The sequence below is a fragment of the Amblyomma mixtum genome, chromosome 2 (genome assembly GCF_055824585.1).
Source record: "Amblyomma mixtum isolate Tamu chromosome 2, ASM5582458v1, whole genome shotgun sequence".
In the NCBI taxonomy this organism is placed as follows: domain Eukaryota; kingdom Metazoa; phylum Arthropoda; class Arachnida; order Ixodida; family Ixodidae; genus Amblyomma; species Amblyomma mixtum.
The window spans coordinates 176,745,373-176,772,248 of NC_143013.1; the positions used below are offsets into that span (position 1 = coordinate 176,745,373).

General features: G+C 44.9%; 1 protein-coding gene across 1 annotated transcript in view; it reads left to right on the plus strand.

Moving 5' to 3' along the window:
* Positions 1–4,923: 4,923 nt before the first annotated feature.
* Positions 4,924–26,876, plus strand: part of LOC149361726 (uncharacterized) — a 33,276-nt gene continuing 11,323 nt past the window's right edge. Inside the window, exon 1 of the mRNA XM_089568139.1 lies at positions 4,924–5,461. Coding sequence (XP_089424265.1) covers positions 4,924–5,461 — 538 coding nt within the window. The remainder of the gene's footprint in view (positions 5,462–26,876) is intronic.

The following is a 26,876-nucleotide window of genomic DNA, read 5'->3' on the forward strand; positions in this document are numbered from 1 at the left end:
AAGACTGAATGGCGTTCCCTTAGAAATATTGCACTCAGTTTCAAGGCGGAAGAGCACAATTGTCATCTCATGACCGCTTCGCTTACCACGGCACAGCAGAATTTGCAGAACGCAATAGAACGCAAAAAAGAATTGTCAGACGGCGTTCAGTGTTCACACTTGAATCAAATCCAATTATCAGTAGGAAAATAAAGTGAAAAGGCAACATACCAAGAAATTCTGGGCGTGCGCTTTTTATCAACGGGAAATTTTTTACAGACGCCATCCTTTCACATATCACATAATTTCTCTTCAACAATCAATATATCCTCAGATCTCACCTCGGGACGGTTGTAGTTAGAAACACACCCAACCACTTTTCTGGGGCAGTCTTCAGTGCTCGATTCGAGCGCAATACGACAAAAGCCAAAGGAAGCGAGGTGACGCGTGAGAAAAAAAAATACTTGAATGGTTTTAAAACACCTAGATAGACTACGTGCATTGAAGCGAGCAACAACCGCGCCTAAAGCGATAAAAATTGAAAAGTGCAACAATAAAACGAACAAGAATAAAGAAGCAAGAAACATGATTTCTGAAGCAGTGCAGAAAAACCAACAAACGAAGCCGCTAAAACGTGACTGCGATAAAAGCTCTGATAAAGTGGTTAAAACTTTCTGTCACAATGTTCCATCTTGGTACGTTATTACGAATTTTAAATTCTTGGACTTTGGAATTTTTGGCCCATCTCCTTTTTTGTGCGTTAGGATAAAAAAACGTGGCGACTCGTATTGTTTTGGGCTCGTTTCATCTTTGGATAATCTCGACCATGCGTACTCTGCCTTCTTTTGCTTGTCGAATTCCTGTTCAGTATCATAGGCGAGGTTTGTCTTTCTTTGGAAACAAAGTTGTTCGTTAAGCGCAGTTGTGTCCGCCTCTTGTCGTTGTCTGTCCTACGTATGCGCTGCTTTTCTGAGAATTATTACTAACCAGCTCGCCCAGTCGTATACATGCATTAAATTCCGGTACCGACTGGGAATCATGGCAGCCATAGTTCTCTGTGATGTTGGAAGCGCCATGTACACATGCTGGCACCATCACAATAACAATGAAGTCAAAGTCCTCATTTCCTGCGCTCCCTTGCTTTATTGCGACCGAAGTGTTGCTTTCATGCTAATTGTATTAAGGTGCTTTGTACACTCAAAGTTCGAAATATGGGGTCGCATTTACTCCTTAACGTTGCCAGAGAGGACGGTGGAGACATTTTTCACTAAAGTTCAACGTTGGACAGAGTTCTTGTTTGCTTCCCTCTAGAGCGCCTTCATCTTTTTCATGGTTCTTGCTCTGTTGTTCTCGTTATCTTAAACTCGTAGTCACTAGAATGTTCGGAATATTTATCTTCGTATATTTACGGAATATTTATCTTCTTATAATTACTTATTTTATTTACGGAACTCGCTAATGGTGCTATCAATGAACAAAAGGCCATTTCTGCATTAACCACCATTCTACAGTTAAGCTGCGCTGATGGTCGCTCAGTTCTCTCGGTCATACCGTATTACTTAACTGGCTCTGTCTTTTCGCGTGCAATTCTACTTCGAATTGCTGCATTTCAAATGCACCTGAGTCAGACGTTGAAACTGGTATATATGCACCTTTCCCATTAAATACAGATGTCAGTGCCCGTTCCTCCTAAAGCGGCCGGAGGAATCGTCATAGCAACGATGTCCGGCAGAAAAAACTTCATCCCGCCGTAGAAAAAAGAGCAGCTTCGTATCCTGGTCGCTGAGACAACTCGGCCAGGGCCACAGCCTGATTGCGCTACGTGCGTGTGAAGGGATCAGTCGATTTTAAGCCTCAGCTCACCTCTAGCCGCAGCAGCGGTGAAGTAGTTGGAACCGAAACTGGCCGTAGTTTCACACGCTGGCCTTGTTTTCATTTTTTGTACAAATGCCCACCGCGCAGCGCAAATTCGGTGTCCATCGACATCTGAGACAGTTACTGCGCCATTTATTTTCATCAGTTAAGCACCAGTGCACACTGCTCTAAACACACTACGTTTCATTTATAAGATGGCGGAAATGGTTGTGCCAAAGGCCATCCATGTTTTGTAATGCTAACCTTTCAGCTTCCTCTGACACGCGTCTGAGCTTCGCCCAAGTATTTGTAAGGTATTAACACTTCTTCTTGGGCGAGTTGGTGCATACTTGAATTGAAGAAAATAGCGCCAGAGCATGCAGACCACGAAAAGACAAGGACGAGACACAAAGCGCTAACTCACAACTAATTTTATTGAAACCAGGCAGCGCCTTTATATGGCGAAGTTTCACTGAAAAAGAGGGAGGAGGGCAGGAAAAGTAAAGATATCAAAGCGACCATCACAGCGAGCCCACATGAGGAAGCGGTAACTAAAACAAAAACAAAAAAGTTAACAAAGATTATTTAAGGGCGGCATCTAAGAATTCGAACTCGGATGAAAAAAGTGAAACAGATGGGGTGCTGACACACCTATTGCCAAGTTTTCTTATGTGAAAAGCCTCCAGACATTCACGTGCCTTCTTATCTGCGCTTTTGCCAAGAATCTTAGTCTGACTGAATCGTGCCTCGCATCCGTCGCACCCCATAATATGCGCTACCAAATGTGCATATTTATCCTTTAAATCTGATAAATTTCGGGCATGTTCCCCCAAGCGCTCGTTGATGCAACGCCCAGTCTGGCCGACATAAGTCTTCCCACACGTTAAGGGGATAGCATAGACCACTCCTGCGGAACACATGATGAATGGAGAGTCGTGCCTTATCTGGCAACCCCGCTTTCTTGAGCTGCAAATACGGGGGCACAGCTTTTTCAGCTTGTTGGGGGCGGAAAAAACGACACTCACCCCATGCCTGTTGGCCACTTTCTTCAAGTTGTGAGCAGTTTTGTGCAAGTAAGGCACCACCAACGGCTTCTGTGACCTGCAACGATCCTCTCCGGAGTTTCTTCGTGTTCCTTGCTTAAGTTTCTTTAGAAGGGTCTCGCAGACAGCAGTCAACACTGAGCAGGGGAACCCAGCCGCCGAAAGCCGGCTCACCTGATTGTGGAAGCTAGCTTGCAACCGATGCGGGCACGACTTTTTCAAAGAAGATTCCAAGCAATGCGACGCTATTGCTCTTTTCACCGTCTTTGAGTGCATAGAATCATAAGGCAAAAGATCTTTCTTCGCGCGCGGGTAATAGCCCCAGCAAACATGGCAGGTTGTCAAAACTTATAAAAGTAGAACTAAGATAAAACTGCAATAATGCGATAAAGTTGTCAACCGACAAACCTGAAGAATTTTGAAAAGACACGTCACCGTTTGCTTCTATGCATTCCTTTACTGCCGCCAAGAGCTGGTCTTGAGGAATCGAGTAAAACAAATCTTGTACATCTATGGAAAAACCAAAGCCAATATCCTCGGTACTCTGTAAGTACTCAACTACAGCTGTCGAATTTTTTGTGAAGAAGGGATCGTCCAACCGTAGTAATTTAAGTTGCTTTTGCAAGAAAGTACTGACGTTCTTTTGCCAAGAGCCTTCTTCACTCACGATAGTCCGGAAAGGTACGTCAGGTTTGTGAGTCTTGGCAGTAAAGAAAGCATTTAGGCTATTACCTCGGCAGTTTTTTATATCTTTAGCGAGAGAAACTAAATTTAAATCCTTGCAGAAGTTACTGAATTTTGTTTTAACTCTGACAGCACTTTTTTTCACCTCTACAAAGTTCTTATTGATCGCCGCGTACGCCTTCTGATCGTACAGATCCTCAGGCAGGACAACAAAACCAGTCTCCTTGTCAGCTTGAACCAGTTTTAGGTGGTTCTGCCCAAAGAAGGACACTACGCCGTTTAACATTCTGTCAACCTGTGCTCTAGCGCAGTCTGAAGCACTGTTTCTTAAGCAGTCCACACCCTCTAGGAGGCACCGGTCTTGGTTTTCAGCGACGCCTACTTTAAGGGCCATCTTCCTGTTCGCAGCTATCAGCTCGTGCGCCGAAACACCAGGCTCCAAACTGTATTTTGGCCCTTTCTGAAGAAGCCGCTGAACCTTGTCGGGCAAAGAGACGTCTCCCAGGACAGTTACGTTACTCTTCTTCTCCGGTGTCAACTTCTTCCCCAGGCACAAAAGTAGCTGGTTCACCATGCCTCTCCAATGGACTTCTGTGAGTTGAGCTGCTGTACTCCTCAAAGCAGAGAGCTTCCTCGCGGCCAGCCACTCGGGGTGAACAAGGTAGCACTTCATGCGAAGCCAGTCTTGGTACAGACGAACTTGTCGCCAAAGTTCTGAGCGCATTAACTTGCAAATTCTTTTCACATGTCCCCACGAAGGTTTGACAGGGCCGAAGAGAGCACTTACTTCTTGGGGCACGAGTCCCTTGCGGATGCAGAAAGCGTACCTTCTTGCCCGGCATGTCGCGTCCACGATGTGCGTCAGTAAAAGGTCGGCTAAGCCAGAAGAAGGAGGAACACAAAAGAAAGGGCCCACTGTACAAGAAAGATACTGCATTAACACTTCTTCTTGGGCGAGTTGGTGCATACTTGAATTGAAGAAAATAGCGCCAGAGCATGCAGACCACGAAAAGACAAGGACGAGACACAAAGCGCTAACTCACAACTAATTTTATTCTTCAATTCAAGTATGCACCAACTCGCCCAAGAAGAAGTGTTAATGCAGTATCTTTCTTGTACAGTGGGCCCTTTCTTTTGTGTTCCTCCTTCTTCTGGCTTAGCCGACCTTTTACTGACGCACATCGTGGACGCGACATGCCGAGCAAGAAGGTACGCTTTCTGCATCCGCAAGGGACTCGTGCCCCAAGAAGTAAGTGCTCTCTTCGGCCCTGTCAAACCTTCGTGGGGACATGTGAAAAGAATTTGCAAGTTAATGCGCTCAGAACTTTGGCGACAAGTTCGTCTGTACCAAGACTGGCTTCGCATGAAGTGCTACCTTGATCACCCCGAGTGGCTGGCCGCGAGGAAGCTCTCTGCTTTGAGGAGTACAGCAGCTCAACTCACAGAAGTCCATTGGAGAGGCATGGTGAACCAGCTACTTTTGTGCCTGGGGAAGAAGTTGACACCGGAAAAGAAGAGTAACGTAACTGTCCTGGGAGACGTCTCTTTGCCCGACAAGGTTCAGCGGCTTCTTCAGAAAGGGCCAAAATACAGTTTGGAGCCTGGTGTTTCGGCGCACGAGCTGATAGCTGCGAACAGGAAGATGGCCCTTAAAGTAGGCGTCGCTGAAAACCAAGACCGGTGCCTCCTAGAGGGTGTGGACTGCTTAAGAAACAGTGCTTCAGACTGCGCTAGAGCACAGGTTGACAGAATGTTAAACGGCGTAGTGTCCTTCTTTGGGCAGAACCACCTAAAACTGGTTCAAGCTGACAAGGAGACTGGTTTTGTTGTCCTGCCTGAGGATCTGTACGATCAGAAGGCGTACGCGGCGATCAATAAGAACTTTGTAGAGGTGAAAAAAAGTGCTGTCAGAGTTAAAACAAAATTCAGTAACTTCTGCAAGGATTTAAATTTAGTTTCTCTCGCTAAAGATATAAAAAACTGCCGAGGTAATAGCCTAAATGCTTTCTTTACTGCCAAGACTCACAAACCTGACGTACCTTTCCGGACTATCGTGAGTGAAGAAGGCTCTTGGCAAAAGAACGTCAGTACTTTCTTGCAAAAGCAACTTAAATTACTACGGTTGGACGATCCCTTCTTCACAAAAAATTCGACAGCTGTAGTTGAGTACTTACAGAGTACCGAGGATATTGGCTTTGGTTTTTCCATAGATGTACAAGATTTGTTTTACTCGATTCCTCAAGACCAGCTCTTGGCGGCAGTAAAGGAATGCATAGAAGCAAACGGTGACGTGTCTTTTCAAAATTCTTCAGGTTTGTCGGTTGACAACTTTATCGCATTATTGCAGTTTTATCTTAGTTCTACTTTTATAAGTTTTGACAACCTGCCTTTTTTGCAGCGCAAGGGTGTGTGCATAGGTTCCTGTGTGGCCCCCATCCTTTGTGATATTTTCTTAGCGAAAGTTGACCAGTCTTTGGACATAGATTTTAATGGCGGGGTGGTTTTAAAGGTTTTTAGGTACGTGGACGATTTTTTAGTGCTTTTAAAAAAGCAGACTTCCTTCACCTACCCCTCTACAGTAGGTGAAGTTTTAAATGCTTTTAACAAACATGGACTTGGGCTCACGTTCACCCATGAACTTCCTGACACTAACGTCTTACAATTTTTAGATCTGAAACTAACCTTTCTTGAGAGACATGTTTGCTGGGGCTATTACCCGCGCGCGAAGAAAGATCTTTTGCCTTATGATTCTATGCACTCAAAGACGGTGAAAAGAGCAATAGCGTCGCATTGCTTGGAATCTTCTTTGAAAAAGTCGTGCCCGCATCGGTTGCAAGCTAGCTTCCACAATCAGGTGAGCCGGCTTTCGGCGGCTGGGTTCCCCTGCTCAGTGTTGACTGCTGTCTGCGAGACCCTTCTAAAGAAACTTAAGCAAGGAACACGAAGAAACTCCGGAGAGGATCGTTGCAGGTCACAGAAGCCGTTGGTGGTGCCTTACTTGCACAAAACTGCTCACAACTTGAAGAAAGTGGCCAACAGGCATGGGGTGAGTGTCGTTTTTTCCGCCCCCAACAAGCTAAAAAAGCTGTGCCCCCGTATTTGCAGCTCAAGAAAGCGGGGTTGCCAGATAAGGCACGACTCTCCATTCATCATGTGTTCCGCAGGAGTGGTCTATGCTATCCCCTTAACGTGTGGGAAGACTTATGTCGGCCAGACTGGGCGTTGCATCAACGAGCGCTTGGGGGAACATGCCCGAAATTTATCAGATTTAAAGGATAAATATGCACATTTGGTAGCGCATATTATGGGGTGCGACGGATGCGAGGCACGATTCAGTCAGACTAAGATTCTTGGCAAAAGCGCAGATAAGAAGGCACGTGAATGTCTGGAGGCTTTTCACATAAGAAAACTTGGCAATAGGTGTGTCAGCACCCCATCTGTTTCACTTTTTTCATCCGAGTTCGAATTCTTAGATGCCGCCCTTAAATAATCTTTGTTAACTTTTTTGTTTTTGTTTTAGTTACCGCTTCCTCATGTGGGCTCGCTGTGATGGTCGCTTTGATATCTTTACTTTTCCTGCCCTCCTCCCTCTTTTTCAGTGAAACTTCGCCATATAAAGGCGCTGCCTGGTTTCAATAAAATTAGTTGTGAGTTAGCGCTTTGTGTCTCGTCCTTGTCTTTTCGTGGTCTGCATGCTCTGGCGCTATTTTCTTCAATTCATATTTGTAAGGTGCAGCGTTTAATTGACTTGTCCCCTCCTGTGACACATCCGTCCGACTCCCTTTGTGTGAACTTCATGGCAACGCTTTTTGTTTTAGAGACTGTTAGTTAACCCAGTAATAAGGAAGCCATCTTCAGCCCGAAGAGCAGCCGCTCTCACCGGTTTATATTGTGTGCTTTTGGCTGTAGAGCTGTTATATCCAAGAATTTTCGTTAATTCGTCTCTTTAATTGATTTTATTACCAGGTGTTTGTGCGTTTATAAGCCATCTCCAGGTTTGCAACTTACACAAAGTTTACGTCACTTACTGCGAGTGGCGCAGTAAACGATCATTTTTAGAGGGAAAGCTGTACATAACTGTACTTCGCTGAAACCTTGACCTTGACCATCAATAAATTAAATAAAACAATTATGGCCGCCACTGGAATTTGAACCAGTGTTGACGGGAAGAGGTCAGCTTCGCTGGTGTCACAAAATTCGGCGCAATTTCGAAACAAAGAAAGAAAAGCAGCGCCGCGCGGACCCATCTCGCCAGCGCGGTCGTAAAACGAGGGAGAAAGAAACCCCTGCACAGCGACTAGCCTTGTGTGTGTGTGTGGCTGCCCCCTCCACCACCGTTCGCCGGAGGGAATGAGTCAGCAACGACGTCGATTTTTCTAAAATGTCGGTGTCGTTTCTACGAGTTGTTAACGGAGATCACGTAGCCTTGCGTGCGCTAAGACATGTCCCCCTCCTCCTCACTTGCGGCGCCGCACCAGAAATTACGAGAAGCTCCTCGAGGCGATTCCGGGCTTTTTACCCATGAGGATGTGCGGCCAGCGCGAGAAGGAAAAGGAGACTGCACGGCCGGTACTGTGTGTACGTGCACGCCTACTTTGGCGCGTAGAACGAACAGACGCGGACCAGGCCTATATAAGAAGGGCGTTGAAGTTGAAGTTGAAAGTTTATTGAGTAATACAATAAAATTTACAATTCTATACAGCGAGAGGTCCCATGGTACAAGACCGCGGGCGGGACCTCCCATGAAAATAAATTTCAATAAGCAACATAATATAAAATACACAACACATTAATTAGCGACGAAACAGAATAAATATAGGCACATAGTGTAATATTAGTTACTGAAATATTTAAATACAAACAATGTAATGCACGATAATGTAAAATAAAACACTCACAGATGGCGCGATACATAGAATCAATAACATAACAAAAAATCACAAATTAAGAAGGAAAAGCTTTAGTTTGACCTTGAATAAAGAAAGCGTATTAGTTTGTTTGATGTCTATGTTCAAAGAATTCCAAAATGATACGGATGAAAAATGAAGGCATTGTTTCCCGTAGTTAGTTCTGACCTTAGGTAGTAAAAAGTTATTACGCAGCGCAAAACGAGTGACGGTGTTGCTCATGATCGTGCCGGGAGAAAATATGCTTAGCGGGAGATAATGATGAAGAATCTTAAAGAATAGGATACCAAGGTTGTAAAAATAAAGGGCCGAGATAGGTAGAACGTTTAAATATATGAACAAAACGCGGGAGGGTGACATTCGAGGGGTATTGGTTATGATGCGCATGGCTTGCTTTTGCAGTTTTATTAAAGGCCAGAGATGAATATGATAGGCATTACCCCAAGATGAGATACCGTAGTTTAAGTGGCTGTGGATGAATGCGTAGTAAAGAGATAATAAAGTTTGGACTGGAAAATAGCTTCGGGCTTTAATTAGTGCGCGTAATCCATAAGAAATTTTCTTGCACGTTTCAGCTACATGATGATGGAATTTTAAGTGAGGGTCAATGATAACACCAAGAAAAGAAACTCGATCTTGCGGTGAAATAGCAGCAGATTTCAGGTATAGAAGTGGTGTGATGGGCAATGACTTCTGAGGGGGATGGAAAATCAGAAAACAAGTTTTAGTGACGTTCACGGACAGGCGGTTAATGTGGCACCAACGCTCAAGAGAATTAAGATCATTCTGTAGGTTAAGAATCATCTGATTAATGTCCTGGTGCGATGATAGCATGGTAGAGTCATCTGCGTATAGTATACTAGTGCAATTCTTTAAACAGGATGGTAAATCATTAATGTAGAGTAAAAACAATACAGGGCCAAGAATTGAGCCCTGTGGAACACCCTTGTTAATTAAAGCTATGTTAGATGTATGGTCATTAATAGAGACTATGTGCTGTCGGTCACAGAGAAAGCTCTTCAAGAGCATTAGGGGAGGTCCAGTGATACCATAAGATTCCAATTTGTGAAACAAGATGGAGTGATCAATGGAATCAAATGCTTTGCTAAAATCTATGTAAACTGCTCCTGAGAACATTCCTTTATCAATCGTTAGCCTAACGTAATTTATGAGAGACGCTATTGCAGTATCTGTAGATAGTCCGCGCCGAAAGCCGTGTTGACTATCTGTCAATATGTTAAATTTTTCAATATAACTAGACAACCTTACTTCAATTAGTTTTTCTAAAATTTTGTCAAAAAAAGGAAGAATTGCAATCGGACGATAATTATTTGGCAAAGCTGGATCGCCTTTTTTGAAGACCGGTATTATTTTCGCTATCTTGAGCTGCTTGGGATAACTGCCAGATTTAAAAACGAGATTGCAGATGTGGCTAAGGACTGGAGCAAGCAATGACCGGATACTTTTCACATGTTTTTCATGGATATTGTCAACGCCGGGGCCGGTCGTCTTTAAATTAGCAATTACAGATAGAACTTCGTCTGGACACGTGGGGGTAAGAAAAAAGGAGTGAGGGCAGCGTCAAGAGAAGGTGTGCATAACGAAGAGATAGGATAATTAGGTGAATTGAAAAAATAATTGCTAAATGTATTCGCCATTTCCTCGGGATCAGATAAAGTAACACCATCGTGGAAAATAGATTTAACAACATTAGGTGACTTACGAATATTCAGAAATTCGTCAAGCAGCTGCCATTTTCGTTTAGAATTGTTAATATGTGTGGATAACTGGTTTTCATAATAACATCGTTTAGCTTTCTTTAGAAGCGACGTTAGTACACTGGAATACCTTTTATATCTCAATTTAAGACGCAGATTGAACGGCTGGTGTTTAGTTTTCTTATACATGTTTTCTTTTTTCTTCAGAGAGTTTAACAGAGCAGTAGTTATCCATGGGGATATGGGGGTAACGTATTTTCTCGTGGATGATTGGAGCGATGTGCATTTATTGATTGCCGATGAAATTATTTTCGACAGCTCAAGTACAGCCACTTCCAGCCAAATGTATGAAATGTACAGCCAAATGTATGAAAGATCAGTATTGGATATGGCTTCAAAATATTTTCCGCTATCAAAAACTAACTTCCTCGTGGACATGTTGTTACTACAGCGAGATGATAGACAGTTGTCAGATGATTGACAGTTGTCAGTTAACTCCAAGCCGCCGTTCAAGCTTCCGAGAAGCGCGCCCGCTTGACTCCCGGGAGAACACCACGCGCCCAACAACGGACCAACGAGGCAATGTGCGCCAGTCTGTGGGATGGCATCGTCGTGGATCTGGTCGTCGGACTGTCACAGTGCTCGGTGAACAAATTGTGTTTTGTTTGTTTACCTCCCTCTCTGGTGTTAGTGCACTTTAGTTGCAGTATTGCCTTTGTATTGCATTCTCTCCCGAGTTTAACTTGGCACGAGTTGCATTGTTTTGTTAATCACTTATTAGGTGCATGTACTAGTGATTGTGAAATCCTCTGTACCGTCACGTTGCTGTATAAACATTGTTTTGTTTGTGAACATTTGGCTCCGACCCGTTCTCTGGCTTGCAACGGGCGAAAGCTGGGCACCAAACGACCAAAAACCTCTTGTCACTTGGTAGCTGGTCTCCGCTGAGCTTGCCACGCTGAGTCGAGGGCATCTCCTTTGAGTCTGAGACCGCTACCCCTACAGGCTCTAAGGGTGTCGGGCTGCACGCTTAAAAGCGCAGAAAGTTGGCTGACAGCTAGCCACAACACGAGAACATCATACTATTGTCGCAGGTGAGCGCGCCTCCTGTTAAACTGCAATGCACTCTCACACTGTAATTTAACATCGTCGTCTTCATCAACTTCCATCTGCGGCTCGAAGAGAACAGAAGATCTTAAGCTCGCTGCGAGCTGGACGTTAGTATAGCATCGTTCCCAGACGTGCCGACGACCCAGGAAAGCAAAACCATGAACCAACCAGGCCAAGAAGGCGGAGGAGGAGGTAGAAGAGGAAAGGCAGGGAGATTAACCGAAATAATAATCGGTTTGCTACCCTACACGGGGGGTAGGAGGGGAGGGGATAAAAAAAATGAAAGAAAAAGGGGAGTAACGGAAAATTGAAGTCACTCTAAAAAGTTAGTGTTCGTTGAAGTGACAACCTGTCGTGAAGGCCAGAAGTCCGCAAGAAGCAGAGCAGTGCCTTGGAGGCCTTCACTGCCGACGATCGCCGCGGCCAGTGGCCGAGAATCTTCATTTCCGTCAGTGGGCGTGGATCTAGGCGTTCCAGCGCACGGCTGAGGGATTGCCTTTCGGCGCTGTAGGCAGGGCAGTCGCAGAGAATGTGGGTTATGGTTTCATCATACCCGCAGATGGCACATACAGGGCTATCAGCCATACCAATTAAGAAAGAGTAATGGTTGGTGAACGCTACACCAAGCCAGAGGCGACACAGCAAAGTTTCTTCACGTCGTGGTAGGCCTGATGGAAGCCGGAGCTTCAGATCTGGGTCCAAGGATTTTAGACGTGAATTGCAGAATTGGCCGGAATTCCACGCGGCAAGCATGATGTCCCGCGCAAGTGCGCGAAGCCTGCCCGCTGCGTCTGATCTCGAAAGGGGGATCGACACAAAATCGCCACCATGGTGAGCAGTTCGTGCGACCTCATCCGCGTGGTGATTGCCTTCTATGCCGCTGTGCCCTGGTAGCCATTGGTAGCTGATGTCATGTCCTTTGTTGATGGCATAGTGATGTAGTTGTCGAATTTCGGCGACCAGTTGTTTATCGGCTCCATGGCGAAGAGCAGCTTGTAAGCCTTGGACGGCAGGTTTGGAATCGGTGAAAATAGACCACCGTTGGGGGGCTGCTGACTGATATGTTCAATGGCGGCACGATGAGCGGTGAGTTCTGCGCGCGTCGAAGAAGTGGGGTGGCCTGTCCTTACTCTAATCTCTGTATTGCTTGCGGGTATGACCACGGCGCCAGAAGAAGTGATAGGGTTCACTGAGTCGTCGGTGTAAACGTGCACCCGGTTTGCATGGTGCTCATGGAAATATTCAAAAGTGACTTGTTTTAATTAACCAGGCCAAATATACGCTTTTGCATGTCTATGTGCCTTAAGTACGCTGAAACACTACCAATTTTTATACATGTGCCCTATGGGAAATTTCGCAGCTGGTAATATCAAAGAGCCGAACAGCCGTGCTTTGAGCGGCTTGTGTTTCACATCACATATCAAGAAAGTCTGAAGTTTCTTTTTTTTAAGTGATTGCAGATATGACAGCTACAAGTACGTCTCTGTCGTCTAGCGTTAGGGCGCCCCACTACATTAAGTTTTTTGGCTGATTAATACAATAATACTTCTAAGAAAATATTTTCGTTTTTCCTTGGAGTGTACAACTGACAACAGTACCCCTACCACACAATTCGTCTGGATGACATGTCACAGCTGGCGCATTTTTTTAAAGCGCCCAGTTGCCCACTTGCGAAGCAACTATTTATTTCCCTAGCTAATAAGGGAAAGCACTCTTTGCCATTACGACACAATACGAAACATTGACTGTGACTTCCTTTGCCATAGAGAAACTCCCACGTGCAGCTCTTGCTCTAGTGCGTGGTGCAATGCTTGTGGCCTAGGCTCGTGTAATGGAACCGATTGCACTGCGAACCCTGATTTTTTGGTTGTTCGATTTTCTCAAAGTTCGGGGCCTCGTTGCCGCGAGAAAAAAGAGTCGTCGCGCGCAGTTCCTACAAAATGGCTGAGGCTTAGCTAAGGTTAAGCCTAGTCAGATGCGAAGTATATTGATGGCTAGGCTTGGTAATACATGGCTTTCCTTGGTTGAATACTTGTTCATTTTAATTCAACCACTAAAAGTGTAGCAAGGATTGCCGTGGCAGCTACATACGGGATCATTGGTGAAGTCAATGCGTTGTCGCCGAGCCGCATATTGAGCACGCCGCTTAGCCAGACGTTCATCCCGCTCTTCATCGGTCTCTGTGGCACGCTGAAGCTTTCCCTTCTCGTTCAAATCAGCCCTGCTTCTAGGCGGCATCCCAACACCTGGGCGCCTCGTAAGTGCCCGGAGAGCGAGGCAAGCTCAGCTTTATACCACTGCTGTAGCGTCACGTGGTCAGCTGCAGCGCCTCTGATGTGGAGCCTCCACCGCCGCGGCCGACCGCGCGAGCCGGCAGCCCATCTCTCCTCTGCTGTGACGTCATGTTGTCACGTGGTGTCACGTGGTCACGCTAAAGGTCAATGGTAGCTCCACCGCCGCGCTCGACGGGCTGTAGTGTAGCTCTAGTAACATGCTTCGCATAATAAAGCCGGCATGGGAACGCCAGCAGAAAGAACAGAAAGGAAGTTGGCCAAAGACACGCGAGTACTTCAGCGTTTTCACGTATCGACGACGGTGTGAGTGCTTACTAGTCAAAATCTCCGCAATAGAATTCTGACATTGCGCCATGGTTTTCCTTTGGGCCTTGAGGCAACCAAAAATGTTTAACTTAATTAAAGAACTATCTGCAGTCACAATGTCTCGAGAAAGAAAATAGCCTTTTCTCATCCTCATGACACGCCATTGGGATGATAAACGCAACTTTGGGAGTTTTATACACTGTGTGCTATTGAAGCAGCGCAAGCTAAAATTCGTTGCAGCGGCAATAAAGGAGGTAATGAGCGAGGCGAATGCTTTAAGCCTACTCAGAATAGTTCTCAGTTTGAGGCGAAGCTAGGTTTGGTTCTTCCAAATGTGAAGAGCTTTGACAGCAAAGGAGAGACAGCTTAAGCTGTCTTCCCATCGAATTTTGCTATTGTGTTATTTCCCCAGTTATTTTTAATTTTCCTGAAGTTGCTTTTATTTGGTCTCAACCCCCCGATTCAATAGCAAAACTCAAATATATTCGAAAAGCAAAGAAATCCTTGTTCTTTGCATGTTACATTATGCCTTTTTACGAGAATTAAACTAATGTCGAATTGAAACTGGCAAGCGAACACAGGCTCTCGTAAGCGTTATAAAAAAATGCTGCTAAACTGCACCATAAACTAAAGAATAGCTGTATAATAACAAAATATAATAACTGTATAATAACTGTATAATAGCTATATAGCTGGAATAGAATAGCTGTAAGTCCTCCGAATGCAAAATGCGCTGACAGATAGTCCATAGCCAGGGTGTATGCCTATGTGACGCGATGCATAATCTGGAATCAGGCTGCATGGAGAAGCTGCGCAAAGATCAAATTTAGTGGTGGAAACCTAGCGCACTTGAGACACAAGGCACAGTGCGGCAGTGGTCAACTGAAGGGTTGAGTTAACAAAATACGAATCACGGCAAGCGTGCAGTACGTCCTAACCTGCTTTCCGAATATACACAAGAAACAGGCACACCGAATCATGACCAATAGAGATAATTTCATTGAAAAATTCGGCGAAAGACATGAAATAATTGCGGGCGTTGCGGTGGTTTGTTCTTCACCCAGCAGAGACTGTAATGTTAATTAGGTGCAGGGTTTTCTGAGACACTAAAAAAATTGTCAGGCTTTTTACCTTAGTTAAACCTATTATAGCGCTAAAGCGCTACCAAACCGCCTAGGTCAAATTTTGACAATTTCCCAGGCCAAACTTTGATGTAGCTGTCGTGTCGGGCGCGCTCAGTAATGGTTGGATATCGATTTTGGTACAAATCGTCCAAGGTAGAATTTCTGGGCGGGCCAAATTCTTGAGGGGGCCCGGGCTAGACTTGGAAGCGATCATCGTGTTGGGCGCGGTGAGTTGTGGTCAGACATCGATTTTGGCCTCTATCTGCCAAAGTCAAATATTTGGGGCGGGTGGGCGCAATTTTGGCGATGGCTCGAGGTCAAGTTCAAAGGTCAAGGACTATGACAAAGGCCATGGAGCAGAGTGTTTATTTTGAATCCTCTGGACATGGTAAAACTTATGCAGCATACAGTAACGCTTTTCCAAGGTAGCCATCACAAGGTTATTTCAAGGTCATCCGGAGACACGAAGTCGGAGATAGACCTTTGCATCTTGTAGTGCTTTGATCTAAAACAACCAAAAAAATTATCGACCCTAGTCAGCGGCACCTGATTACCGTTGCGCCGTCCTCCCACCGAGCCCTGCCGGGAGCCGTGGACGAAGATCAAAGATGACCGTGTACCGCGGCACCAGAAGTAAGAGAACGTGTCCCCGGGGCATACTGCCGAGCAGCACTCTTAACAAGAAGCCGCCTTCTTAAATAAAGTGGGAGCAGGAAGTTAGGTTCCTTAGTTTATGCTGTCGCGCCACAAAAATAAGGCACCCTTTGAAGCTGCACATCATCTTTACAATCGCCACTTGAATCTCACGTTCCTTCCATCCTATTGAGTAATGCTTATGAACAGTCAATAAACGAAGTGCCCGTTCGTGTAACGTTTCCTCCTTTAGTCATTGAAAAAAATAAAAAGAGTTTGATCTGCAAGCCAGCGTTTGGCGAGTGGCCTTTGGAGAGCGTCGATGCTGCTCGGAAGATGCAAAGGTGCTAATACTTCGCAAGATAGAACACACGAAAACGCCTTTACGAATGAGCAGGCTCATTTTGCTCGTGGTTAAAGAATGCAGCGCGAAAAGACAAGGACAAATGAAGTAGACAGTACTGGCGCTGACTACCAGCACATTTATTCAGAGAAACGAGCAGCTTTTATAATTTCATCCAAGACCCACGTGACCAGATAAAGCAGCAGGCGTGGGAAAACTATCTAACAAAGATACACATAATTGCACACAACATCAAAGAAACTGCGCATCGAGGCGACGCAACGTCACCCCCGTACCAAAAAAAACTGCAAAACTAAATGACCAGGAAAAGCAAAAATAAACCAGGAAGAAAAGAATGAATTATCGACTATTGCTGTCCCCTCATAGTGAGGCCATTGGGAAAAACAAAGAAACAAAGCCAAAACAAAAACAGCCCCGCAGAACTGTGGTAAAAGTTGAAGCAAGGCAGAGTCAGACACAACACAACAAAAAGGAACGCTAAGCGAAAGCTGTGTGAAATGCTGAAAGCCATACAGAGCCCAAGAAAATGTTGAAAAGTTCTAAAGAACCGGTCAGAAAGTTCTAATGAACAAAAGTTAAGCAAAACAGACGTAATTATAGCGGACCTAGAAAACTCAACTCCTTGTCTGAAAGTAAAATTGAAGGGATGATGCCGCACTTGTCTCCTGCTTTGGCGATCAACCGTGCCTCAATAATGACCCTTCTTATTTCGGCCCTCTCACGTACTTTGATCACCGTGTGCTTGAAGAATGGTTCGCACCCTTTGCAAATCTTGCAATGGTCGTCCAGATGCCCGCCGCTTTTGTTGCGTACCTCCCGGGGGTGCTCAAGCAGTCTCTCGTTGAGGCACCTGCCCCTTTGCCCGATATAAACGCTCCCACACTTAAAAGCAATCTTTCAAGGTACCTTCAAAGGTACACTTCAAGATACCTTTGAAGTGTGGGAGCGCTATTTCTCTTGCTTGGTTTTATGGATTTTAACGTCCCAAAGCAACTCAGGCTATCATGGACGCTGTAGTGGATGACTCCGGAAATTTCGACCACCAGGGACTCTTAAACGTGCAACTGACATCCCAGAGTACACGGGCCTATAGCACTCCGACCGCCGTTGGCAGGACCAAACCCGAGGAACAACGGTAGTGACACATAAGGACTAGTGGAGGTGCCCTGCTTTGGAAAAATAAGTACGCCCTGAATATGCAGTGCACGATGACAATGCCGTGAAGGAATGCCAACTCAAGAAAGAAACTGTTCCATCTGCATGTCCATACCACAGTTCTGGCAGTCTTGGTGGCACAGGTAGTATGATAAGAAAGTTTTTCCACAGTTTTCACCATCGCCGTTCGAACAGGGTGTATATAATATGATGAGGTAGTCGTTCATTTGCCTTAGAGTTCTGAGTTACGAAAACCTGACAGGAATGCCAAAAATCAAAATTCTGAGATATATGGACGACTACCTCATAATATAGATGCTTCCTCAGAATGAACTATTGAAGGCTTGGTGCCTGAGATTGGGAAGACGCTCACTGCGGATTGTAAGGGCCTGAAGTTTACATGAGAACTCGCTAAGAGTAACTGCATCTAGGTTTCGGCTCTTCAGATAGCCTTTGTTCAGCTCAGTTGCAATCTGTGCTATAGGTACAACCCACGCACGAAAAAGCTCTCCTTCCGCACGAAACAGCAACACTTCAAACTGAAAAAATGTCTGAGGATTAGCTAAGGTTAAGCCTAGTCAGATGCGAAGCATATTGATGGCTAGGCTTGGTAATACATGGCTTTCCTTGGTTGAATACTTGGTCTTTTTAATACAACCACTAGAAGTGTAGCAAGGATTGCCGTGGCAGCTATATACGGGATCATCGGTGAATTCAATGCAGAGTGTAGAACCGCTGCCCCAGCACCGGCTACAACAGCATTCTTGGCACCCATGGAAAGTACATTGGAAACACCCTTAGTTATTCCACCACCGCCATCATTCCCTATAGACTGTATTGATGCACCCCCAGCAGCAGCAGGCAGCGCCTCTGATGTGGAGCCTCCACCGCCGCGGCCGACCGCGCGAGCCGGCAGCCCATCTCTCCTCTGCGGTGACGTCATGTTGTCACGTGGTCACGTGGTGTCACGTGGTCACGGTGGTAGCTCCACCGCCGCGCTCGACGGGCTGTAGTGTAGCTCTAGTAATATGCTTCGCATAAAAAAAGTGTTATTGTAGCAGCACTTATTCGGGCAGTGCTCGACAATAGCTGCCCGCGCATGATAAAAGACAGTTTCAAAACCCGCATCACTCGTATGGAGAAAGCAGGATACCCCAAACAAGTCATCAGTGGTGTCACAGTGAGTGTGCGAAGAATAAAAAACCAAAAAGAAGACTTCTACCTTCCATTCCAAGACAGGGCATGAATGTCATTCCTTATACTCATAAAATCTTGCACCATTTGAAGAAGATAGGCTACAGATATGACGTAAAGGATCTTTTTTCCGCCCCCATCCGGCTATCTAGCGTTTGGAGTGTCCTGTACAGGAAGCGAGGGTTATGCAAAAAGAAGCCCGAAAAACGGTACGACCAATGCGCTACCAACGACGTGTATAGCATTCTTTTATCCTGTGGTAGCATTCACATCGGACCACATGGTAAAGTGCGTCAACGAATGAATTCAGGAACATGAGGCTACTATCGAAAATAATGAAAGACGCCGCCTGCCAGAGCAAACTGTCAGTCACAAGTGCAAGCCTTTGTTTAGAAGTACCACAGTTTTCGGCACATGCAAAAACCAAACTTAAGAGAGAAATTATTGAGGGCTTTCATATCACTAGCTCTAGAGACAACTGTATCAGCACTGCTTCAGTTCTACTGTTGGAGAAAATGAAAAGGTTCCTAGAGGGACACGTGTGAATTTTTTTTACCTCTTGTCTGAATCTGTACAGCAAACATGTGCTGTTTTCGTGGGACTGGCATTTGCCTCGTGTGTCTTAAACTCTGCCTTATTTCGCTTTTTACCCCCTTGATCCGCCCTTGCTCGCTAGGGGCCGAAACAAGAGCTTGAGTAAATTATAACTGCAGAATAGGCGTTATGATAGCTGCTAAAGTGCGTTCGCCATGGCCGGCACTCCAAGAAAAGGCAACTCTTAAAAACTGCCTGCGCTCAATAATACATAAAGCCTGGCAAGCAAGCAGAACGATGTCACTGCGACAGTGTGTTCGTTGTTTTCACTGGAAGTACCCTGTTCCCATTCCATCTTTTACGATTGAATTCAACGATATTCTTTGCTTAGTAAGCCTCCGGATTAGGAACTCCGGATTGTTTTGCTGAGGCATACATAGTATATGTTTACGACGCGTGTTTTCGCGCCACGACACAGGGCAATGCTAAAACTATAAAGGCTTGAAGTGCTCTTACGTGCGCCCAGCAAGATTCAGCAATCATTGCATGCGTACAAAATACGTGCCTCGCATCATGACTTTCTCTTTGGGAGTAAAGCAGCTTCTGCGGACGACCACATTATGTTTTGTATTTGCAAACAGAAGTTTCAAACTTCAAACTAGTGACTACGCATTTTTTGCTAGCTGGGTTCATCGCTATTCGCTGAGGAGCTAGCGGAAGGACGCAATTACGGTTTTGACCGCAACTGCTTCGGGCCTTCTTTCCATACTACTGGGCCTTTTGCTGGAACAATGTGCAAGTAATTTATAGAGGGCTAGCAGAAGATGGCTAGCATTAACATCGTCCGACAACGACTCGGCGTGTTTGCGTTGATACGCTTTCCACCGTGTAACCAAAGTGCCATGCAGAAAACGGATCGACTTAAACGCATTTCTTTTTTGGGTTCTTGTGTCCACAGGATAACAAATATCCTCTCAGATCCTAACTGCTAAAGTAAGCACAGTAATGTAACTCGGTTTCTATCTTAGAATGATGGGTTAGAAGGTATTAACGCAATATAAGCGCCGACGGTAAATGGTGCTGTAATGCGGCAAAAAAAATCCAAGGACTACAAAAATCATTCCGTGAAGTTTTGGACAGACCCTACACTTAATAATCAAAAACAGTGCAGTACTGTGTAATCACTTCAATATATCGATACTTTAATTTTGGTTTCAAACTCAAAACTCCAATGCATTCCATGCTTGTGGTTCATAACAATGTATTTCAATACCAACAATATATTGAAGACACACTAGCACAGAGCCTAACATAAAATAATGGAAGGCTGGCATTCGTCTTCAGACTGATCAATGGGAAAAACTAACATCTTTCAATTTACTTTCCTATCAAAGGCAGTGGTGTCCTCCGTCCATCCGTCCGTCCAGGCGGCCGGCTGCCTCGTCGTCTGTACACCCACCTGCGAATCTACGCATCCATCAATCCAACTATCCATTCATTCATCTTTCCATGAACTGATCGTAGAGTATCCTGTTCTTGATGGCGACCGCAGTAACAAGGCCATTGCGCGAAATACCGGTGTCTTCGAGTGAGAGCAAGGGAACGCAACCTCCATCGCCATTTAAAAGCAAAAGTACAAAGCCTCGCTCTCCAGAAGCATCCACACAAACCAGCTAACTCCTGCTTTTACGCCACTCACAGTTACGCCCACTGGAAGGCCATCAGAGAGACCACTATTGACCCATGCACCTGCATCCAGTCTCTAGAAGCAGCGAACAGTTGTACCGTCGTTATGCTCCAGCCACCTTCTTGCCTGGATGCAGTACCTAGAACCTCTTTCTACCCTCTAAAAGCCCACTCCTACAAGAAGCTCATGACAGAAGCCCCCCCCCCCCCCCTCCCCTGCCCCCAAGCCCACTTGAACTGTTCACCTCCTCCACCCCCCGCCCCCAGAAGAATTCGCGGCAGCTGCACCCTCTGCAGGTCTCCACACGAAAGAGGCAAACGCAGCAGCAGACCAACCTGACCTGCACCTTTGAGAAGCCTCCCCCAGCAGTGAAAATGATTCACACAACCTCGCTCCACTCAAAAGGAAGGAGTCCTTCGCTCTTCACTGCTCTTCACACAGCTGCACCCTCCAAAAGGCTTCGGTGGGAAGTTCATTGTAGCAGAACGAAAACGTCACTGCTAATTCCACTTCAAAGTGGAGAGGGAAGGCGACCAATGAAAAGCTAAAGGCAAAATCTCCAAGCACCGGCAGTGTTTCCGAATCAAGTTGTATGATCGTCACTGATATTTTTTGAGGCCCACACTAACCTAGAAAAAAAATCTAAAGGCCCAAAAGTAAGGATTGCAGTTTTGGTCATCATATACCATAGAAAAAGTACTTTACACAATCTGTACGGCATTCTGATATGTGCTTAGTGTAGAAACAGACATAGACCACTGCGTAATCTCTGACGAGGGCTTAGGCTGCCGCTTGAATGCTGTCAGAATGAATCTATAGTTTCGGAAACGCTCAACTGCGCTATTCTTTCGCATAAAATGCAGAAGCTGCATAAAGACAACTGTAAGACCTTTTCTTGAGAGGATCTAAAAACGGAAGGAACTGCCGTTTATTTCATCCGCATAAGGTCATTTAAGGAAGGGCTATAGCACAATTAATTTTTGCTGCCCTGTGACTAAGGGCCGTCTAAATTCTTGCGACATTGACACGCGTAGTAGCGAAAGAAGAAGGTGTCTTCCGGCAGAAATTAGTCGTATTTGTTGTTGCTGGCGCGTGGCATCCGTTGCATCAATGCTTATTAGTAATGAGATTTTTTGTCGAAGGTAAATTTTCCATCGGCTGTAAGGGACATCGATGGCCATTACAGGCCGATCTAGGCGTCCGCAAATGAATTCCCATCTAACTTAGATCATAGCCGGATGGCTTCAACGCAGCAAACAATTTCGTGGGCAAAAATACACACGGGTACAATTGCAATTCTTGAAAGACCAAAAAACTAGGGCAGCACTTAATCATCACTTTTCTATGACCGTTACGCTTTCCGGCTTGGCAGAATAATTAGCAAAAATTGATTGCAACTGACTGATTCGCCCTCCACCTTCCACCCGCTGTGTTGTTTCCCTGGCAACTACCCTCAAACTGTGCATTCCTCCGACCTTTTCAGAACCACCTGCATCCACAATAGACATCCTCAGGGTTCTTCCTATTGCCCCCACTTTCCGGCTTCTCCCTCCCTTTCACTATAAGTAGAGAGGGGCTTTTTCCTCCCTACACTTTGTCTGCCAACAAAAGGTTAATGTGGCTGCTCCTCTCCTGTCACTCCTCTCGCCCAAAAATGGAAAGGGCGTCTCCCTCTCCGCTTTCCCACCTGCCAACTTTGGCAGGGAGTTAGGACAAAATTACAACGCCAGACGCCACCTTTTCTTCATGGCGAGGCTATTAATGCTAAGGCATAAAAACAAGTCACATGGCAGATGCCTACAACTTGTCTTTAGATCGTGATCAGTCTCTGTTCGGAGCCGTTTTAATATTTGTGCCCCAAAATACCTGACGCTCTTAAGGCTCACTTCCCCTAAGTGCGCAGCGCAAATTTTGGCCGGCGACACCTTTCTTATTGAGAATTCACAGGGCTAAGCAGGTAGGCTAGAACAAGCTGTACCTTAAGTGCACACACGCCCTCCCAAATTCACAGTTTTTTCTCAGAGGTCACAAGAAGTGCGTTAAATAATTAGTCGTAATTAGTCAGAGTTCTATCGCCATTTGTTCGAATCGGTTCACTGCAGTGTTTTCAGCTATACTTAATTGCTTTTTCTCTCATAAAGATAACTGAACTGATTTGTTGCCTTTCCAGAGTAGTAGTCTGCTCTATAATGAATCGTTAAAAGTAAAGTTCGCTTGCATTCCAAAATTGTTTAAATTTCGCATTGCTCAGATAAATTTTGATATTTATAGAGAAGACCAGGACAGTTTATGAGATCATGTGCTTTTGTTTGTGGTATATATAATGAGGTAATATGGCTTCATATTCACCAAAACAAGTAGAATGCGGCAATGTGAGCTCTGCATGCACTATGCCTTATAATTGTGAAAGCTTGTTTTTGGAGGCGTTCCATGCTCGACAATGATAACGACATGTGTCTACCCATGTAGCGCTGCCAATGCTTATGTGGCGGTCAACAAAGAAATTTTAGAGCCTGATAAATGTTGAATATTCAACAAAAAAACTTACGGGCTCTGAAGAGCACTTTGGCGCTGAAATAATTTATAATGCATTGGCATGAAGGTCGACTTTTAGAACCTCTCGAGCTCAGTATCTTAAATGTGCAGTGATCTGTGAGCAGCGCGGGTTGACATTGAAGGTAAAATACAGGAAGAGTGGACTTTCGTTAGTGAACTAAAGATCATGAATATAATTCTTCTAGTCATCCGCCATCTCTTAACAGGACACCAAAAAACATTTTCCAGACCCTGACTGATATGTGCGATTGTTCCGCACTTCGTCAGGTGAGAAAACAGTGGTGTCGCGATTGCAAAGAATCCACTTTTTAAGCTGTGTGACAAAATTAGGAAGGACAAAAATAAATAATACAAACAACATTTACCCGAGAATGGCAACCTGAGGAGCCAAATTAATAATATTTTCGTGTCGGAAAAAACGCCTCTCACGCATCGTGTGTTTAGTTGATTAGTGAGCAGCAGTGAAATATTTGTAGTGGCTGCACGTTGCCTTTATAGATTACAGAATTATACAGGATATCATGACTAACACAGTGGAATCCCTTCGTTAAGTGGGTTAATATCGGTCGAAACAGTTTTTTGCCTATTTCAGGTTTTGAATTGTGTAATCGCGATAATGCAAAGGTTACTTCAATAGCAGTGAAGACAACAAAACTATTTTTGGGTCCCTAATCAGCGTTTCTGAAGAAAATCTGAAGGTGCTTTTCAATTAGTTTCTCAACAGTCTTATCAAAAAATGGCTCTATAGAGATTGATGTGCGGTTAGATAATGTGCTATTGTCCTTATTGGAAAGCGCAATTATTTAACCATGCTCTTTTCCTGGAGTAAACTGGCTGTATAAGTCCGCGGCTCAATAATACACTAAATAATGAGATCTATAAAGTCCTTGCGTTTTCGAGAACAGAGCTTGAAACTAACTTTTGGAACTGTAAGAAGGATTTTGGGCGGGTGTTCTTGAGAAAGAGAAATTAATTTGTGATGAATCTGGGAAAATACTGCCGATTACGGAATAGAAAAGAATGAGCTAAAAGTTTTATTGATGTCTCTAACTAGAATGCATATTGCAACTCTGCAAATTAAAGAAACCAAGTCGCCCTTACCAATCGCAGTTCGAACAGTCAGTTAGCCCGCCTCTCGCTTGCTAATATCGGAGAAGCTGGCTAAAATACTTGCACCGCATTGAATGGTTGTTTGGTGTGTTTATTCCCGAAGAATTGCTTTGAATATTCCATTGGTTCCTAAAATCGTTTCCGATTTGCACCAGACGATTCTTTCATTAAATTGAATGCGCATTGCTGTGTTATTTGGAACATTTGAGCGATGATAAATAAATAGAATGACTGTTTTTTGGTTGAGATAGCGCTTTTTCCTAAGGTTACCTCTTTGGCAAAGACAGAGTTATTCTCGGGATTTGTGGGTAGTTATAATTTTTGCATTTAACCAGTGTCGGAAAGGAACAGACGCTCCGATAGATAATCGATGAAAACTTGCTATAGCAAATCTGCCCTTCAGCTAAAAATGTAACCTCAGCCACATCAGTATTGCTGACAAATTATCCGAATTTTATTGTCAATGTAAGATTTGGAAAAGAACAGTCTCCTAGGGATCTACTGGTATAAAAACGACGGGTGAGTGGCAAATTATCAGCGATAAATATGCGAATAACAAATGCATCGATTGGAGCCAATTATGTGCTTAAACGTGATCAATTATTGTGCTAGTGTTGGGGTTTGAACATTGGGTTGGTATGTAAATTACTGATACGTACCTATAGGTGCGAAGACTGCAAATATATTCATTGTTGTGAGTGTAGCTCTCGTTCTAAATATTATTATTGCTATCCAACTTTAGGATGGCATTTGTGTTCTGAAAAAGTATTTCAAGAAGGATTTCGTCTTCAGCCGAAAACACGAAAGAAGATTTCGTCTTCAGCCGAGTCTGAAGAACTCAGGAACCGTGATATCCAACCAATAACTTTTTTTACCGGTACTAAGCTTAAAATATTTTTAGTTCAATTCTATGTTGGTTCACAGCCAAAGTTACAGATTGAAGTCGAACCTTATTTTGTAAACCCTGCCGGAGGAATGAAAGTATTTGAGCCACCATAATTGGATCTGTTAGGACGAATGTATTCAACATTTAGTGTCGGGAGTCCATACACATTTTGGTCGGAGTGGCTAAGCAATGCTTCTGATACAGAGATTACAGTAAATAGCTAACGTGAAAAGGAAAGATGTAAACTTAACTTCTTGTCGTGTTTACGAAGGCCCGCGCTTTTAGGCGGGTATTTTTTCTGCCAGCTTACACGTCCGCGAGGGTTTCTAGGTGTTGCTCATTTATTTGATCTGACGATGGAGCTCAAATGAGAGGAGTGTTGGTCAAGGAACAAACGCGAGTTAATGGCATTCCAGAGGAGACCAAGAAGAAGGATTGGGCATATGCAGAGCGTCTAATGCGAAGGCAGGAAACCGGTGGTCGTCAACGGTAACGAACTGGATGGATTTCGGAAAAGGCAAGCGTTGGAGGGAGGAGGAGGGAGCAGAAGTCTGGGAGGGCCGAAGAGACTATGAAGTTGCTGGGATAATGTGGTCGCTGCTGATACATTATATGGTTATTTGGAGTCAGCAGGAAGAGGTATTTGTCCTGTTGAGTTAGTAGTTAAGAGAATGATGATTATGATTGCTATGAACTGAGTAGGTACCAGTAATATTCATGTGGTACGTGACTTTGCACTTATACACAATGAGACGAGGAGTTAGGCCCACGTGTAAATTAAAACGAGAAGTGACCTTAGCTTTTTGACATACAGTTCAGCCTTTAAAACTTCTAGTACTCACGTTGGAAAAGCATTTGCTCCGGCAGTACTCGCTTTCGATAGACCTGCACTTTTCACAGGGCTTTACCGCTTGCCGCGTGGACTAAAAATTCACTCTGAGCAGCTATTACTCGGCGTCGTGCGTGAAGATGCTTGAGTGAATTAGAAAACTTAAAATAATCGACAAAATCTCCTGAAATCACTTCGAGGCACAGCCACCGTGTATGTAGCTGCGTCATAGAGTTAACCTACTCCGCAAAATCAGTCCAGATAATTAAAAAACTCAACTTGCGGGGAGGGGGGGGGAGGAATTTCGCTGAACGTTGCTGCATGCCGTAAAGATTGCGGTCTATCTCAACGCTGGTAGAGGCAACATGCGACAAACATTATGGCAGAACCACTAGCACCGAGGCGCCGATCCTCACTTCGTTTTCTGGACCCTCATTATTGCCCCCTCAAAAGCGAGGAGGCGGCAGCCAACAGCCGCATATCCGGCTTTTGAGCGTGACCTGCAACACCAAAAAGAAGTTGAAGTTGAACTAAGTCTAGGTGAAATCCGGTTTTGGCTGCCCGCTCTGTGCAGTCCGGTCGTTCGGTCATCCACCTGTGAGGAGGAAGGGGAACAAAATGAATGTACAACGACCCGTCCAGAACGAAAACAGCAAAAGTCTTTACTGGATCACATGGACGTGCCTTTCCCCAGTTTGCATGGTCTTAGCGACGCACCCCACAAAAAGCACAAGCTGTGAGATACAGCAGTGAGTTTGTTGGCCCGAACTTCGGAGTGGTGCAGCGGCCGAGAAGAAGAGCTTCGGCGACGGCACGAGAGCCCTAATTGAATCGGCAGGCAGGGTGCTCTTTGGACGGCATGGCTTCTAACCTGCGTGAACAGGCGGAAGTGTCTCAGGCCGAGAGTTA